The 18914-nt window shown below is 45.4% G+C and overlaps 1 protein-coding gene across 3 annotated transcripts in view; it reads right to left on the bottom strand.

The window, feature by feature from the left end:
- The window catches only part of smarca4a (SWI/SNF related, matrix associated, actin dependent regulator of chromatin, subfamily a, member 4a), a 120356-nt gene that overhangs the window by 41297 nt on the left and 60145 nt on the right, over positions 1-18914 (bottom strand). For all 3 annotated transcript variants that reach the window (XM_041177107.1, XM_041177108.1, XM_041177106.1), the window contains exons 9-19: positions 18077-18250; positions 17516-17683; positions 15804-15854; positions 15005-15135; positions 12316-12373; positions 11827-11886; positions 8573-8694; positions 8254-8404; positions 6439-6602; positions 3753-3819; positions 3513-3623 (exon numbers count right to left, since the gene is read on the bottom strand). In XM_041177107.1, coding sequence (XP_041033041.1) covers positions 3513-3623; positions 3753-3819; positions 6439-6602; positions 8254-8404; positions 8573-8694; positions 11827-11886; positions 12316-12373; positions 15005-15135; positions 15804-15854; positions 17516-17683; positions 18077-18250 — 1257 coding nt within the window. The remainder of the gene's footprint in view (positions 1-3512; positions 3624-3752; positions 3820-6438; positions 6603-8253; positions 8405-8572; positions 8695-11826; positions 11887-12315; positions 12374-15004; positions 15136-15803; positions 15855-17515; positions 17684-18076; positions 18251-18914) is intronic.

Consider the following 18914-nt stretch of genomic DNA (forward strand, 5'->3'; position numbering starts at 1 on the left):
ACAAAAAGGTTAATCAGGGGAAAGCAATTTGAGTATGAGAGGAAGCTAGCTAGAAATGTAAAAATGGATAGCAAGAGTTTCAAAAGGTATTTAAAAAGGAAAAGAGTAAGTGGAGTGTCGGTCCTCTAAAGAGTGACAATGGGGAGTTAATAATAGAAAATAAAGAAATGACAGAAGAAACAAACAAATATTTTGCTTCTGTTTTCACTATAGAGGATATAAAAAAATATTCCCGTAATAGCTGTAAATCAGGAGGTGGAAGAGAGAGAGGAACTTGGTGAAATTACACAAGTAGTACTGAGCAAACTGATGGAGCTGTGGACTGACAAGTCTCCGGGTCCTGATGCAGAGGGATCTAGGTGTTGTATGAGCCACAACGTTAGTATGCAGGTACAGCAAGTAATTAAGAAGGCTAATGGAATGCTATCCTTTACTACAAGAGGAATTGAACATAAAAGTAAGGAAGTTGTGCTTCAGTTATACAGAGCATTGGTGAGACCACATCTCGAATATTGTGTGCAGTTTTGGTCTCCTTATTTAAGGAAGGATGTAAATGCATTGGAGGTGGTTCAGAAATGGTTTACTAGATTGACACCTGGAATGAGCAGATGTCTTATGAGGAAAGGTTAGACAGACTGGGCTTGTTTCCACTGGAGTTTAGAAAAGTTAGGGGTGACTTGATTGGAGTATATGAGATCCTGAATGGAATTGACAAGATGGATGTGGAAAGGATGTTTCCTCTTGTGGGTGAGGCCAGAACTAGGGGGCACTGTTTTAAAATTAGGATAGAGATGAGGAGAATTTTTTTCTCTTAGAGGGTTGTGCGACTTTGGAATTGTCTGCCTCAGAAGGTAGAGATAGGGGTCATTGAATATTTTTAAGGCAGAGGTAGATAGATTCTTGTTAGGCAAGGGAATCAAAGGTAGGTGGGAATGTGGAATTTGAAACACAGACAGATCAGCCATGATCTTATTGAATGGCAGAGCAGGCTCAAGGGGCCAAATGGCCTATTCCAGCTCCTATTTCATATATTCGTAAATGTTATAAATAGTGAGGAGGATAGTAACAGACTTCAGGAGGAAATAGACTGATTAACTGGCAGATGTAATTTAATACAGGGAGGTGTAACATGATGGATTTTGGTAAGAAGAATGAGGAGGGGCAATATAAACTAAATGGTACATTTTCAAAGGTGGTGCAGGAACAGAGAGGCCTGCGGGCGTATGTACCCAAACCTTTGAAGGTGGCAGGACAAGTTGAGAAGGCTGCTAAGGTGGGATACGGAATCACCATTTTATAAGCTAAGTACAAAAGTAAGAAAGTTATGCTAAAACCTTTATAAATCACTGGTTAGGCCCATTTGGAGCTTTGTGTCCAATTCTGGGCAGCACACTTTAAGAAGGATGTCAAGCCCTTAGAGAGGGTGAAGAGGAGATTTACTAGAATGGTACCAAGGATGAGGAACTTCAGTTATGCGGAGAGACTGGAGAAGCTGGTGTTATTCACTTTGGAGCAGAGAAGGTTAAGGGCAGATTTAATAGGGATGCTCAAAATGAAGAAGGATTTTGACAGAGTAAATAAAAAGAAACCGTTTCTAGTGGAGGTTGCAGATTTAAGGTGGATTGGCAATAGAACCAGAGCCAAGATGAGACTTATTTTTAAGGCAGCAAGTTGTAATTTGGAATGCATTGCCCGAAAGCTGGTGGAAACATTCAGCAGTAACTTTCAAAGGGAATTGGATAAAAACTTGAAGTGAAAAAAACTCAGGACTGGAGTTCCAGAGATGGTGTCTTAAGACACTAGGGTTCCAGGGACAGTGTCTTAGATACTGGGATTCCAGGGACAGTGGGTTAGACACCGGAGTTCCAGGGACAGTATCCAAGACATTGGGGTTCCCGGGGCAGTGTCTTAGATACTGGGGTTCCAAGTACAGTGGGTTAGATACTGGGGTTCCAGTGACAGCGTCTAAGACACTGGGGTTTCAGGGACAGTGTCTTAGACACTGGGGTTCCAGGGACAGTGTATTAGACACTGGGGTACCAGGACAGTAGGTTAGACACTGGGATTTCAGGGACAGTGTATTAGATACTGGGGTTCCAGGGACAGTGTATTAGACACTGGGGTACCAGGACAGTAGGTTAGACACCGGGATTCCAGGGACAGTGTATTAGAAACTGGGGTTCCAGGGACAGTGTATTAGACACTGGGGTACCAGAACAGTGGGTTAGACACTGGGGTTCCAGGGCCAGTAGGTTAGACACTGCGGTTCCAGGAACAGTGTATTAGACACTGGGGTTCCAGAAACAGTGGGTTAGACACTGGAGTTCCAGGGACAGTGGGTTAGACACTGGGGTACCAGGGGCAGCGTGTTAGACTTTGGGGTTCCAGGGACAATGAGTTAGACACTGGGGTTGCAGGGACAGTGTATTTGACAGTGGGTTAGACATGGGGGAATGGGGAAAGTGGGTTAGACACTGGGGTACCAGAGACAGTGGGTTAGACACTAGGGTTCCAGGGACAGTGGGTTAGACATGAGGGGGTGGGGGAAGTGGGTACCAGGGACAATAGGTTAGACACTAGGGTACCAGAGACAGTGGGTTAGACACTGGAGTTCCAGGGACAGTGGGTTAGACACTGGGGTACCAGGGGCAGCGTGTTAGACATTGGGGTTCCAGGGGCAATGAGTTAGACACTGGGGTTCCAGGGACAGTGGGTTAGACACTGAGGTTCCAGGGACAGTGGGTTAGACACTGGAGTTCCAGGGACGGTGGGTTAGACACTGGGGTACCAGGGGCAGTGGGTTAGACAATGGGGTACCAGGGACAGCAGGTTAGACACAGGGGTACCAGGGGCAGTGGGTTAGACAATGGGGTACCAGGCACAGCAGGTTAGACACTGGGGTACCAAGGGCCGTATTTTAGACACTGGGGTATCTGCGCCTGTGTTAGACAATGGGGTACCATGGACAGCAGGTTAGACACTGGGGTACCAGGGGCCGTATGTTAGACACCGGGGTATCTGCGTCTGTGTTAGACAATGGGGTACCAGGGGCCGTAAGTTAGACACTGGGGTGTCTGTGTCTGTGTTAGACAATGGTACCAGGCTCAGCAGGTTAGACACAGGGGTACCAGGGGCCGTACGTTAGACACCGGGGTATCTGCGTCTGTGTTAGACAATGGGGTACCATGGACAGCAGGTTAGACACTGGGGTACCAGGGACAGTGGGTTAGACACTAGGGTACCAGGGACAGTGGGCTATTCATTGGGGAAAGAAGAAAGGGACTGGGGCAGTAGGAGATCTGCTACTGGGGATATTGGATTAGTCACTGGGTATCTTGTTGTCTGGGCTCACATAAGAATGGGTAACTGAGTAAAGTCCAAACTGGAGGGGAGTTGGGTCGAGGTGGATGTATGGGGAGGAACCACAAGATGGTACCTCAGCATGAGTCAGGGTCTTGCTGAGTTGGGTGGTAGGGGAAAGAAGAGAAATCTGCATGAAAGGAAACTTTCACCTTGGCAAGAACGTGCTTGTCTTTGATGATGTATTCGTAGGTGGTGAGTAAGACGTTGAACTTCCCACTTCTAAGCAGAGGAACGAAGGCCCTTCGAGCTGCAGGAGAACCCTGAAAGAAGGAAGAACAGGGAATAAAAAACTCATTCCGATTGCATCTGCACAGCCAATAATAATCACCCGGTCGCCTCAGAATATCCAGTGCACAAAATCAGATCATCAAACCTGAAGATGGAATTACCTTGTATGAGATCCGTGAGACTGAAGGCGCCCACTTGTCAAACTCATAGGCCCAGTTTGACAGCGTTCTGTAAATACAATTGGGATCATTACTGAGGTGAGCACTAATGCACAGAAACTACTGGGTCTTTATTGTACAGAACGATGGCTGCAGGGCTGGAATCTTATGTTGAGTATCAATTGGACAGTAACATCAAAAGGTAAAAGGTTTATCTTAGACCCAGCCAAGCCCAGAGATTAAATTACAGTCTTGGAATCACTCCTAATTCATGCTGAGTTTTGAAGCTATATTTTTCTCCATGTTCACATTAAAAGAAAAATTCCCTTTCCCTGCACCTCCTCCCCCTTGTAACTGCCTGTCTGAGAAACTGGGTGAAAGCTTGCTCCCTCGTCTGCAGCAGAGCTCCATCAGAGCCTGTTCCTATCCTCCATTAGTGGTCTATCAAACCTGTTCCCTCTCCTCCATCAGAGCTCCATCAGAGTCTGTTCCATCTCCTCCAGAAAAGCTCCATCAGGGGCTGTTCCTCCTCCTCCAGCACATCTCCATCAGTGTCTGTTCTTTCTCCTCCAGCAGAGCTCCTTAAGAGACTGTTCCATCTCCTCCAGCAGAACTCCATCAGAGTCTGTTCCATCTCCTCCAGAAAAGCTCCATCAAAGCCTGTTCCCTCTCATCCAGCACACCTCCATCAGTGTCTGTTCTTTCTCCTCCAGCAGCTCCATCAGAGCCTGTTCCCTCTCCTCCCATCAGTTCCTTCTCCAGCAGAGCTCCATCAGAGCCTGTTCCCTTTTCCCAGCAGAGCTCCTATCAGTTCCCTATCCTCCAGCAGAGCTCCATAAGAATTTGTATCGTCTCCTCCAACTGAGCTCTATCCGTCTGTTCCTCTCTTCCAGCTGAGCTACATAAGAGTCAATTCCCTCTTCTCTAGCAGAGCTCCATCAGAGCTATTCCCTCTCCTACAGAAATGCTCCATCAGAGCCTGTTCCCTCACACCCAGCAGAGCTCTATCAGATCCTGTTCCCTCTTTCCCAGCAGAGCTCCATTAATTTCCTCTTCTCCAGCAAAGCTCAATCACAGCCAGTTTCCTCTACTTCAGCAGTGCTCCATCAGAGCCTCTTCCCTCTCCTCCAGCAGTGCTCCATCAGTTCCCGCTCCTCCAGCACAGCTCCATCAGAGCTTGCTCCCTCTCGCTCAGCAAAGGTCCTTCAGATCCTGTTCTCTCTCCTCCATCAGAGCCATTCCAAAACCAGCGGCTGCAGGAAAGGAAAGGACTTGCATTTCTATAACGCCTTACATGACCTCAGGACATCCCAAAGTGCTTTACAGTCAACAATTTACTTTTGAAGTGTGGTCACTGCTGTATTCAACAGCCAATTTTGTGCACAGCAAGCTCCACATACATCAATGAGAACATCTGCTTTTTAGTGATGTCATGTTCCACCTGGGAGGGAAGACCGGAGCTTAGTTCAATACCTCATCTGAAACAAAGCACCTCCAACAGTGTAGCACCTCCCTCAGTACTGCCCTGGTAGTGTCAGCCTGGATTATGGTCTCAAGCTCCTTGAGTGGGACTTAAACACTCGACCTACTGACTTAGCAGCAAAAAAGTCTAGGAGTAACCTCCCTGGGATATGCCCAACTTCCACTCTATATTTTTGCACCACATTTTAATCGAGAATGAGAAGAAGACTCCCCCTCCTGCCCTCTGGGCGGCAATGTGCCCTTGTGCTCAAGTGTGCCTGTGGGTACAATGGTCTCTGCCCTGTTTGGTGATGGTGATTTATAAAAGGAGTAGGGTATTAACAGCATGTGAGCTTTATAAATAAGACTCTGCTCTGCCTCTCACAGGGACAGAATGCATACAGAGCGTAGTAAAATGCTTGAAATGTACATTAACCATTTTGGAACTTGAGCAGTAAGGAACTGCTTTCTGAAGTCAAGCAGATCAAAAGGGTGACAGCAAACAATTAAAATTAATACAGCGTTGGAAACTTCTGAAAGAGATTCACAGACAAAGAGCTACTTAGAAATAACCATCATTTGCAAGCCTTTATGCACACAGCAGTATTTGGCGGCGATGGTTGAGGGAGGCATGTTGGCTGGGACATTGGGAGAGTTCTCCTGCTCTGCACCAGTGGAACAGATGGAGCCTCAGTTTATCATTTATGCTAAGAATGAGGGAGGAAAAGGATTTCATGGTTTCAGTTGAAAAGGTGTCAATGAATCAAAAGATTAACTAGTACCCTTGCTCTTTCCAACTCTGATTCTGCACTGACTATTCTAGATTGTACTGACCGTGGGGGAGATTTTAACCAATTCGGCCACCTGTTGGGAAACTGATGGAGTCAGATGGAACCTGGTGTCACACCCCGCCCGATTTTACCCTGCATTGAAGTCAATATTGGGACAGGGTGTAAACTCAGCATTCCAACAAATCCCGTTGGTTTCCCACCTGGAGAGCTAAGTCAAAATTACCTCCCCCTTCCCCATAGGATCTGGGAGAACCGTGGAGTCCTTTCCCTCCGACGCTCTGAGCAGAGGTGTTAAACTGAGGCTCCATCAGTTCCACCGGTGCAGGATGTTGTAAAGGATTTCTCTGAATGGGAACAGGGGATGCTCTCCTGGTGTCCTGGCCAACATTGCGTCCTCAGCCTCTGGGAGGTAGAGATGTGAACGGTTTTCTCCTTACGAGAGAGGTACTATGATCAGGAAGGGTCCATTGATGCGCTTGTGTTCCATGAGGTACGTGATGAGAGCGATGGTCTGAATGGTCTTTCCCAGGCCCATTTCATCAGCAAGGATTCCATTCAGGTTGTTGTTGTACAGCGAGACGAGCCACTCCAGACCTTTAACCTGCATAGAATTGCATAAAATTACACAGAAGGTGCAGTAAGGAACAGGCCATGATCCGTGCTGGTATTTTTCTCCACATAAGCCTCCTTTTATCCATCTTCACTTCACCATATCAACATGCAGAAATGGCAGGGAGAGTCTTGGGTCAGGATTATCCTGGGAGCAATTAATTAATTTAGGTCATTAAGAAGGTAAATAGAATGTTGGCCTTTATTGCAAGGGGGATGGAGTGTAAAAGTAGGAAAGTCTTGCTACAACTGCACAGGTCATTGGTGAGACCATACTTGGAGTACCGTGTACAGTTTTGGTCTCCTTACTTAAAGAGGGAAATGCTTTCATTGGAAGCAGTTCATTCAGCTGATTTTTCAGATGAAGGGGTTTGTCTTATGAAGAAAAGTTGGACCTATACTGATTGGAGTTTAGAAGAATGAGAGGTGATCTTATTAAAACATAACATTTTGAGGAGACTTGACAGGGTAGATAGATGCTGAGAGGGTGCTCCCTCTTGGGGAATCTAGAATCAGGAGGCACGGTTTCAGAATAAGGAGTCTCCCATTTAAGATAGAGATGAGCAGGAATTTCTTTTCTCAGAGGGTCATTAGAATTTGGAATTCTCTTCCCCAGAAAGCAGTGGCAGCTAGGTCATTGAATATATTCAAGGTTGAGTTAGATTTTTGATCGACAAGGGAGACAAGGGTTTTGGGATATAGGCAAGAAAGTGGAGTTAAGGCCACAATTAGATCAGCACTGATCGTATTGAATGGTTTACTCCCATTTTTTATGATCTTCAATTACTCCCTGTGGTAGCAAGTTCCAAATTCTCACCACTCTCTTGGTAAAGAAGTTTTTCCTGAATTCCCTGTTGTGTTTATTATTGATGGCTCCTAGTTTTGGTCCTTCCCACAAGTGGAAATATTTTTTTACGCCCACCCTGGCAAATCATTTAATAATCATCAAGACTTCAATCAGGTCTCTTTTTTTCTGGTGAAAGAGCCCAGTTTTTCCCGATAGTTATAATCTTTCAGTCTTGGTATCATTTTTGAAGACTACAAGGACATTACCAAAAGAAATGAGGCGAGATGAAGAGGTTTTTTTATATATACAGCTATTTGTTATGATTTGGAATGCACTGACTGAAAAGGTTGCTAGAAGCAGATTCAGTAGTAACTTTCAAAAGGGAACTGGATATATACAACTGAAGGAGAAAAATTTCTAGCACAGTGAAAAAGGGTGGGGGTTAGGCTTAATTAGATAGCTCTTTCAAAGAGCTGGAACAGTCATGACGGGACAAATGAACTCCTTCTGTGCTGTAAGCTGTTTCTTGTTTTGCCTTCTTCTATTTCTATAGCCATCTTGGTCAGGCAGGTCTCATTGCTGACCTGCTCAATGAAAGTTACTGGTCAGACCACACACTCTGAAAGGGTCATTACATGTTGATCCAGTCCCGCTCTCAGGTTTATCTTTGCACAAGGACCTGATGTTTGCTAAGCACTTTTCTGCAGCAGTGCACCCAGGAATCAGGAGCTGGCTACGATTACGTGGCACATCCAGCACCTGGGATACACCACCAGGGAAGGGGTTTAATGATATTACAAGACTGTGCCAACATTAAAGAAAAGCCAGTGGAACATGGCCTCTTGCTGTCCTTTACCTGATACTGCTTGAGTAAACCATTCACGAGCAGTGTGGACTGAATATCCACCCTCTCCGTCACTGCGTGAGCCACTGCATAATAGGACTGCAGACCACGTATACTAGATAACGGTGCACTGTACTCATCATCCACGTCCTGCTTAGCATTCCTACAAGATGTAATTAGTTCCAGTCACAACTTTTGGAATAAAGAAAATCTTTCCAGTCATATGTTGCTGCATATTAAATCTCCTTCCTTATTCTGTTCCAGATCAGTTCCTCCCTTACATTCAACTCTGGGCCAATTCTCTCCCACCCTCTCATATTGCTGCACTTACTCTATGATCTGCCTTGCGTCTAGCTCAGACACTTCTTCGCTGTCTGGATCCTGGATTTTCTTCTTCTCCTCGGGTGCAGAAGTCTGTGCTGGTAGGGCCGCCTGCTCCTCTTCTTCCTCCTCCTGAACAGAAAGCAGATGAAATCAATGGATCAGGATGTTTACCTCACCCTGGCACCTGCCTGACCCAAGCAGTGACCCTCATGTAATGCATGACACCAGTTTTCCATTCAATTACCTTATTTTATTGTTTATTCATTCTTGAGATGTGGGTGTCATTGGCAAGGCTGGCATTTATTGCCCATCCTAGTTGCCCTTGAGAAAGTGATGGTGGGTCATTTTCTTAAACCGTCAATAATCCACAGAGCTGTTAGGGAGGGAGTTCCAGCTTTTTGACTCAGCAATGATGAAGGAGTAGTGATATAGTTCCAAGCTGGGATGGTGCATGATTTGCAAGGGAAAATTCACAGCATCAGAAGCAGCACAGAAGTGTTAAGCTCGCACTCTGTTTGCACTGGTGGTTTGGGGGCGGGGGCTGGGTTACAGCTACATAGCAAGATCCCATCCCACAGTTGAGCTCTGGCCTACACTGGCTAAGCTTCCATCTCAGGCAGTGGTTAGGTTGCTACAAGTACTGGTAGGAAAGACATGGGGAAGTCCATTTCCTTAAACCAGCCAGGACCCTGCTCCAGTGACTGCCTGCGGGAAAATGTTGGGTGTGGATGCTGGACAGGGATGACTGATCCAGTGCTACCCACATGGTTGAGCAGCTCGCCATCACTCACTGCCCAAAATCACAGGTGAAGAACAGCTACTTCACCAAGGCAGGTAATGCTCATGCCACCTTGGAATTGAGTCCTTTGGAGAGCAGGAAAGACAGCACTGTGAAACAGTCTCACTTTAAGCTTCTAGTCCCATCAGCTTCAAATTGCAGTTCCAACTTTAATGATAGAATCACACAGCACAGAGGGAGGCCATTCAGCCCATTGTTCATGTGCCAGCTCTTTGAAAGAGCTATCCAATTTATCCTCCAACCCTGCTGTTTACCCACAGCTTTGCCAATTTTCTTCCCTTCAAGTATTTATCCAATTCCCTTTTGAAAGTTACTATTGAATCTGCTTCCACCAGTCTTTAAACAAGTGCATTTCAGATTGCTAAAAACAGGATTTCACTAATCCTGACTCCCCATTTTTTGCCTCTTGGGAGTGGAGTTGGTAGGATGTATAGCAAGTCTAGACTGTACATTGACTGGCTATTGGGAAAACAGCTCAGAGTTCCCCTACCCCACTGCATAGTGTGCATCAACAGTGCAGGGGATTTTCTGTGAGCAATGGGAGCTGCGAACAAGAGGCGTGCCTGCAAGTAGCGTCATGCACATGCTGCAACCTCCCCATGTGTTTTAGACATAGGACAAGACATGGACAGCACAAGTTGCCAGGCTGTGCTAGTTGAGTGGTTTTGGGGCACTTATTAAGACCAACAGCTGACTGCTGCCGTGTAAAATCTGTGTAACACTCAGCCAGTGATTAATTCTGACATCGAGGCTACTGACTTTACGAATAGATAGATATCAATACATTTCAGGCAGGGGTAGCTCATTACTTCATTTGCCTGCCCAACCTATCACCTCCTCTGTTGTTGATATATCTCCATATCATTTATAAAAAGGGACCATTTGAAGTGAGGGATTAGGAAGTGGTGGAAGGGGAAGTGAATTCAAAACTGGCATCTTCAGTAGGTCAACTGGGTGTGAGCAGCATTAACCTACAAAGGGCAAGCAGGGAGTGTGCAGATTGCAATGAGAGAAAATGCAGGGGAGGGGAGAAGGGGAGATGTGGACAGAACAGGTGGGCTCCTCATGTAGAGCAATTCACTCTAAAATAGCACAGGATTCACCAGGTGCCGTTTTTAAAGAAACATCAAGTGGAGAGAGGCAAGTGCTGGGCAACTGAAATCTTCTTATTCCGAACGCCAACAGGTATAGGTGTGAGCTCCTCCTCCTCTGCCTCAATCCCAAGTCTGGTGAACATCCCTATTACTGTGCCAGACATTTTAATTTCCCACATCCGCTGTCTAGTTTTACTAGTTTCACCACCGATACCCACAGGGACTCTAGCAGGCAGCACGCTCTCATCCCAGCAGTCTGGTGTATGGTTGCACCCAGGTCCCAGAGATGAAAGGTCAGGGCCTATCCCACTGTGCCATCCATCTCCCCTCCATCCCACCCCCGCCAAGTTCAGCTTAAGTCTGTAGGGTCGGTGCTGGCACGCTCAATAATACAAATGTGAGTATATTCAAAGATTCTTGATGAGTTTATAATAAAAGACACATGGATTGAAAGATACAAGTTTTTCAACGTGTTGCATTGCCTTCCGATCTGCCCTCTTCCCTTTCACCTACTTGTGACCAAGTGGTTAGGCAACTTGCTTCTGGGTCTCCTCGGGCATTGCTGCCGGATGTTACTAGAGGACACACACAAGTGTGGCTAAAGGACACGAATGGGGTTTCTCACTACCTGAGTAGCACAGACTTGGGAGGTGGGGGGAGTTCAGTCCTTCACCCCATGACTTCACACTTTTAACTGTCACTGTACCAATAGCTTACGGATGCTTAAGCAAGTCAAAAGGTGAGTTATTAGTGAGGAAGAGAAACAAATTTCTGTTGAGAATAATGTTGTCCAATTTGAGCCATTAATTGTTTGGGGTGGATCATGTTGGATCAGGGGACAAATCCAGTTAAAGCACTCAACTTTTCCAACTCCGCTGGTAGCTCAATGCCATACGTAGAATCCTGCCATATAGGCCAGGAGGTCTGAGGTTCAAGTTACAGGTCTCAGATAGCTTATTTCAGTGATCGAGCAGTGCAATCCACCTCAGTGGCCCTGGATTAGAGATGGGGGGAAAATAATCAGCCTGTACTCCTTTCGGAGAGCAAGCATGGACACCGGATGGGGACACATTAGGCCATTTTAAGTTTAAAAGCTGCGCAGACTATTAGATATGCGGAGGATGTCAGAAATGGTACTGACTCTGTATTTCTCGCTCCCCCACCACCCTGTAGAATAGCCATTTTGGTTAAGGTATCAGAGGGTGCTTGGTGAGTGAGGAAACTGTACCCAGCGAGAGTCACTGCCCTCAGGATTGGAGCAAAAGGGTTGGGGTCACCACCCCTCCCATTCCAGGGCAGAATTAGCCAGTTCGTTCACAAGCAATGTGAAAACTCACGCAACCCTTACGCTTGTTCTAATATGCTTACCAGCAGTCCCGAACGAGACCTGTCCTCCGACATGATTAGCAGCCTCCAGTCTGTCGTATCCTGACGTGATTTTAAAGACAGTTCATGAAAAAAAAATAAAAAGCACTGCATCCAAAAAAAAAATCAACAGTTTGCAGTCGCCCGGCTCCAGCTGGCAACTTTCCCAAACAGCCCTCCCCATTTTGTCTGCTGGTTCATTTTAAAGACATAAGGTGTAAAACTGTGGTGGAGACTTTAAAATGTTGCCCAGACAAAAGGGATAAAGCAACTGTGTCAATACCAGGAAGTGAGGCCCAGTGAGATTATGATTATTGCCTTTAGCACTACGCAGCTTAATATCATCTGTGGTTCTTAAAATAAGTAATGAAAATGTAAAAGAACTGGAAGAATAATCTGGGCTGGGCGACTGAGAATGACTCCCGTTATAATGTTCCCTGTGGTCCATTTGCTCAGTAGACAGGTTGTGCTTCCTTTCTTTTTTGCTCTCACCTCTTCCTCTTCCTCAGAGCCGCTGTCTTCACTGTCGGAGCGTGGAGCCACCTCGTACCTGCTCAGTAGAAATGACAAAAGCATTAGATAGAGAACTGGCAGGGGGGGAATCAAGCCAGTGAGCATCCCATGTTTCCCATGTTTGGGGGAGGTGATAGAGATGGGGGATTTGTGGGCCACCTCGCTCCCGCTCCTTCCAATCCTGGTTTTGTTCCACACAAGCACTGAGGTGGGAGAAACCCTAGCCGAATTTTCTCTCCTTAATCCAGGGACGGTGAATCTAACTGGAGGACTCCATTGAACCGAGATTGGCTAACATGACACAGATCCGGGTTTGAGCCTGCCACTTGTGGGTTTCCATGCCTCAGTACCACATCAAGTGCTGCTCTTTAACCCACGGAGTTTCCCGAGTTATTCCAGAAGCATCTCAGGAATCTAAAGGATTTGTAGGTCTGGATTTCTCATCCATGCAAGTGAACCTGGCATTTCCCCATGGAAATCTGGTCTCAGCTATGGCTCAGTGGTAGGAGTCTTGTCTCAGAGTCACACGGTTGTGGGTTCAAGTCCCGTTCCAGAGACTTCAGCACAAAAATCTAGGCTGACACTTGGTGCAGTACTGAGGGAGAGCTGCACTGTCAGAGTTGTCATCTTTTGAATGAGATGTTAAATTGAGGCCCTGTCCGTCTAGCCAGGTGGATGCAAAAGATCCTATGGCCTCTAATTCAAGGAAGAGCATGGAAGTTCTCCCCAGTGTATTGGGTCAATATTTAATCCCTCGACTAACATCACAAAAGCAGATTAGCCATTATCTGCTGTTTGTGGGATTTTGCTGTGTGCAAATTGGCAGTTTTGTTTCCGACATTACAACAGTGGTTATACTTCAAAAGTACTTAGTTGGCTGTAAAGCCAATTTCCTGAGGCCGTGAAAGGCACCATATAAATGCTAAGTTTTCACCCTTTTAAAGATTTTGGCACTATGATCGACCAAATACTGGGAGCAGAGGGCATCACTAATAGGAGCAGTCCAGCCTCTTTTGTTGAAAGAGGTAGCTAAAGAGTTAGTGGATGCATTGGTGATCATCTTCCAAAATTCTATAGATTCTAGAATCGTTCCTGCAGATTGGATGGTAGAAAATGTTACCCCACTATTTAAGAAGGGAGAGAGAAAAAAAAAATCAATAGTAGGGAAAATGCTAGAATGTATTCTAAAGGATGCAATTAATGGACACTTGGATAATAATGATCTGCTCGGGCATAGCAACATGGATTTATGAATGGGAAATTATGTTTGATGAACCTGTCAGGAGTTTGTGAGGACGTTACTAGCAGAATTGATAAAGGGGAGTCGGTAGAGGTAGTATATCTGGATTTTTCAGAAGGCTTTTGATAAAGTCCCTCATAGGAGTCTGGTTCGCAAAATTAAAGCACATGGGATAGGAGGTAATATACTGGTGTGGATTAAGGATTTGCTAACAGGCAGAAAACAAACAGTAGGGGTAAACAGGTCATTCTTGCATTGGCAGGCTGTGACTAGTGGGGTACCGAAAGGATCAGTTCTTGGGCCCCAGCTGTTCACAATATATATCAACGATTTGGATGTGGGGACCAAATGTAATATTTCCAAGTTCACGGACGATACAAAGCTAGATGGGAATGTGTGATGTGAGGAACATGTAAAGCAGCTTCAAGAGGATTTGGACAGACTTAGTGAGTAGGCAAATACATGGCAGATGGAATAAAATGTGAAAAAATGTGAGGTTATCCACTTTGGTAGAGGAACGAATGTGCAGACTATTTCTTAAAAGGTAAGAGATTAGAAAGTGTAGCTGTACAAAGGGACCTGGGTATCCTCGTCAATAAGTTCCTGAAAGCTAACATGCAGGTGCAGCAAACAATTAGGAAGACTAATGGAATGTTAGCCTTTATCGCAAGAGGGTTTGACTACAGGAGTAGCGAAGTTTTACTTCAATCGTATAGAACCTTGATTAGACAGCATCTGGAATACTGTGTTCAGTTTTGATCCCCTTACCTTTGGGAGGATATTATTGCCATGGAGGGAGTGCAACAAAGGCTCAACAGACTTGTTCCCGGGATGGCGGGACTGTCCTATGAAGAGAAATTGGAGAAACTGGGCCTGTATTCTCTAGTATTTCAAAGAATGAGAGGTGATCTCATTGAAACCTACAAAACACTTAAAGCGATAGGCAGGGTAGATGCAGGTAAGATGTTTCCCCTGACTGGAGAGTCTAGAACCAGGGGACACAATTTCAAAGTAAAGGGGAAGCCACTTAGGACTGAGATGATGGAATTTTTTTACCGAGATGGTTGTGAATCTTTGGAATTCTTTACTCAGGAGAGCTGTGGAAGTTCGGTCATTGAGTATGTTTACAGCAGAGATTTCTAAATACCAATGACATAAAGGGATATGGGGATAATAATGTGGGAAAAAGGCATTGAAGTGGATGATCAGCCATGATCGAATCCAGCTTCTATGCTCCTAGCCCATCACAGCAGGCTTACTCAGTCACTCAGTAACACTACTCCCAGGCCATGCCTGGTCCAGAGGGCTGATGGAAAGCAGCATTAGCGATGGTAAGCCAAAGAAGAAGGCTGCAGGAAAAGAGGTAATTTGCATTCGGAGTGGTGAAGTTCCTCAGCAGCCAGAGAAGATGCAGTGTGCTATGCTTACCCGGGATTCATTTCCAACCAGGTGTCCAGCTGTCCAGCCTTTGGTGCCTCAGCACCAGTTAGAATCCGGCCACTCTCCACATGAATCACTTTCACTGGCAAATCGCTCATCTGGCTGGTCTCATCCAATAGCTGAAGGTAGAGAACATTTCTCAATAAATAAATCACTTTCCTGCTGCCCTAAGTTCATCAGGGCCACCAATCAAATCAGCCAATTCACCCATTTGTTTCTTATGCTGTGGGTCTGGGTATTTTAAAAGTTATCCTTTCATTGGACAGCAGGAGGCCATTCAGCCCCTCAAGTCTGTTTGACCCTTGCCTAACAAGTATCTATCAATATCAATTTTGAAATTTTCAACTGACAACCCCTGTCTAAACAGCATGTTTTTGGGGAGCAGGGTGGAAGTTCCAGATTTGCACCATTTATGTGATGAAATAATTCCTGACAACATATCTCAGTGCTTAATTCCAGATAATGAGCAACTCACTTCCTTTCACCACTCAGTTCTTTCCATCTGTTCTCAAGCTGATGTTGTCCTGAATAGAGGGTCTTGCTTGGCTGCTTCAGAGGTACCACGAGTCAACCACAGGTAGTACGACTACAGTCAGATGTAGGGGTGACAGGTTCCCACTTTTGAAGGATATCGAAGCTGTTGGCTTTATATTTTATGCCAGTCCACATATCAATTCACAAAATTTAATTTTACAACTTGCCATAATGGGATTTCAACTCTGATCTCCCAGTTGCTAGTCCAGTATTGTGTCATTGTCACTAGGCGCCAAAATCTCCAATCACTCACCTCACCATCAGGACCAACGGCAGAACCCAATCCATCCACATTTTCCTGCTTCTGTGGAGAAGAAAGAAATATTATAAAGTGAAATGGAGGGGGTGGGGTTGGGGGGGACAAGGACACAATCGGAATCACACAGCACAATCAAACAACCAGAAACAAAATCAAACAAACGGAAACACAATCAAACAACCGGAAACACAATCAAACAACCGGAAACACAATCAAACAAACAGAATCACGATCAAACAACTGGAAACACGATCAAACAACCGGAATTATGATCAAAAAACTGAATTATGGTCAAACAAACAGAATCACGATCAAACAACCTGAATCACAATCAAACAGCTTGAATCAAACAGCACAATCAAACAACCAGACTCATACAGCACAATCAAGAAACCAGAAACGTGATCAAATAACCAGAATCACTATCAAAAAATTGAATTATGATCAAACAATTGGAATCACTATCAAACAACTGGAATCACACAGCACAATCAAACAACCAGAATCACACAGCGCAATCAAACAACCAGAATCACAGAGCACAATCAAATAACTGGAATCACAATCAAATAACCGGAAACACACAGCACAATCAAACAACTGGAATCACACAGCACAATCAAACAACCAGAAACATGCAGGTCAATCAAGCAACCAGAACCTCACAGCAGAATCAAACAACCAGAAACACACAGCACAATCAAACAACCAGAATCGCACAGTACAATCAAATAACCGGAAACACACAACACAACCAAACAACTGGAAATACACAGCACAATCAAGCAACCAGAAACACACAACACAATCAAGCAACTGGAAATACAGCACAATAAAACAAGCAGAAATCACACATCAGAAACAAACAATAGGAATCCCATATCAGAAACAAACAACAGGAATCCCATATCAGAAACAAACAACAGGAATCCCATATCAGAAACAAACAACAGGAATCCCATATCAGAAACAAACAGGAATCCCACATCAGAAACAAACAACAGGAATCCCACATCAGAAACAAACAACAGGAATCACACAGCACAACCAATGCAGCATAGGCCACAAGAATTGCAGTACAGGGTCAATAGAATCGCAGTATGGGGTGACAGGAATTGCAAGACGAGGTCACAAGAATTGCAGCTTGGGTCATGCAGATTGAATGACAAGAGTTGCAGCATAGGTGAGGCTGCATGTATCTCAGTGCTACAGTTGGCCTTGGTTGAGGTGGGAGAAAACCAGCTATAGTTGGCACTTCCAATCACTATCAAGTGACTCCCACTGGAAAGGATGTGGGCGTGGATAGAAAGAAGGATGAGAACACCAGAGAGAAAACTGAATGGAAAAATACAATGGAAATTTAAATTGCTTGATACACCCCCTACTGAAAGAATGGGGAGTCATCTTCTAAACAAGGCCATCTTGGAATTAAATATTCAAGCTACTATATTTTCATCAAACTTGAGGACTTTGAGACAAACTGGCCTGTACCTAGTTCTGAATGAGATAACTTTATGTTCCATAAACATGTCTGCATCACATTCCTGCTGCTTATTTTACTGGTAGTGGGCACCTTCATGCCCAACAGCAGCAAGGGGATGATAGGCAAAAGCAAATCACTTCTTTTCAGACTCGGACCTGCAGTGAGCCTAGGTATCACCTCCCAGCCCTGCTGGTGCTCATTCCACACCTGGGCTAACACTAACCTTCTTCTTCTTTTTCTTCTTTTTCTCTTTTGCAGCCTGCGCTGCCTTGTGTTGTCGGACGAGCTCTGTGAGATTGGCCACGTATTCATCCGTTTGCTGCAGCAGGTAGGCCAGGCGCCGGTCTTTCTTCTGGTCAATCAGCTTTCGATAACCTTCTTCATCTTCTGCCTGTAGGGAAAGAAAGAGAGAGGGAGAGAGAGAGAGAGAGATATTAACAAAATGCCACGACGCTCTTGCAGGTAGCAGGGATCTGTGTGCCATCACAGGTGATATCCCTGCCCAGATCAAATATGCCACGTGTATTCTGTGCACCGTCTTTTCTGCACATGCTCGCCAGATGAAGCACACCGGACACTGGGGTAAAATCCCCACCGCCCGATTCCTCATGCGCTCGTGTGCAGACCAGGCTCGGAGGTGGTGCACCCTACAGGACTGAATGTCACACGTGAAGAATGGTCGCATGGGCCGGGCAATGGAAGGCTGTGGAGCATCATCAAGCCATCAAACAAGGGACGGTGTGCGGTTGGGGGCGGGGGGGGGATCGAGCTAGCAATGGCTCACCATCAGCCTCCTCATCCTCTCCTTTTCAATGCGCTCGTTCTCCTTCTTCTGCTCGCGCTCAGTGTTGGCATGGTACGTGGCCACGGCTTTTGTCAGTTTCTGCATTTTCCCAGAAACTGACCGGTGATACTCCTTGAAGTCCTTTGCGTGCTGCAGGATGCTGTTGAGGTATTCCTGGGAGCAAGAACAAACAATGTAGAGTGAGTGGGACTGAGGAGGGTTTAGAAAAAAATAACACAAGCCTGAAGATTGGCCAATCCCTTGCTCTGGTCTCCTTTTAGATTTTACCTCCCTTGCTTTAAAACTGCCTTGTGGTCAGCCACCCTGATGTTGCATTATGGTGGGGACATATCCTGTCATATGCTCCAGGCAATACCACAATTAGAGGCCAGGTGATGTTTGAACAATTTCTATTTGAGATCAATGAGAAAATCTCCTGCGGGTACACGAAAGAGGGGCCCAGCTACATCTTTAATTTACCAGAGTTCATCAGATCTCCCTGGAGTCCTACTGGGCTTCTATTCTTGCTGCTCTCTGAGTTCCTCAGTCCTCAGTGGCACTAGAACTTTACCTCTGTAATCTCCTCCAGCCCTCCAACTTTCCAAGATCTCTGAACTCCACCAATTCTGCTTTCTTCCGCATCTCCGGTTTTCATCACTTTACCATTGGCCATGCTTTCAGCTCCCAAGACCCAACTGGGATTCTCTCCCTACACCTGCTCCTTAAAGCCTATCTCTTTTGGTCACCTGTGCCAGTATATTCTTATTTGGCTAAGCGTCAAATTTTGTTTGATAACGCACCTGTGAAGTGCCTGTCATGAAAATATAATAATTTTCAT

This window comes from Carcharodon carcharias, chromosome 30 (assembly GCF_017639515.1).
Source record: "Carcharodon carcharias isolate sCarCar2 chromosome 30, sCarCar2.pri, whole genome shotgun sequence".
Taxonomy (NCBI): domain Eukaryota; kingdom Metazoa; phylum Chordata; class Chondrichthyes; order Lamniformes; family Lamnidae; genus Carcharodon; species Carcharodon carcharias.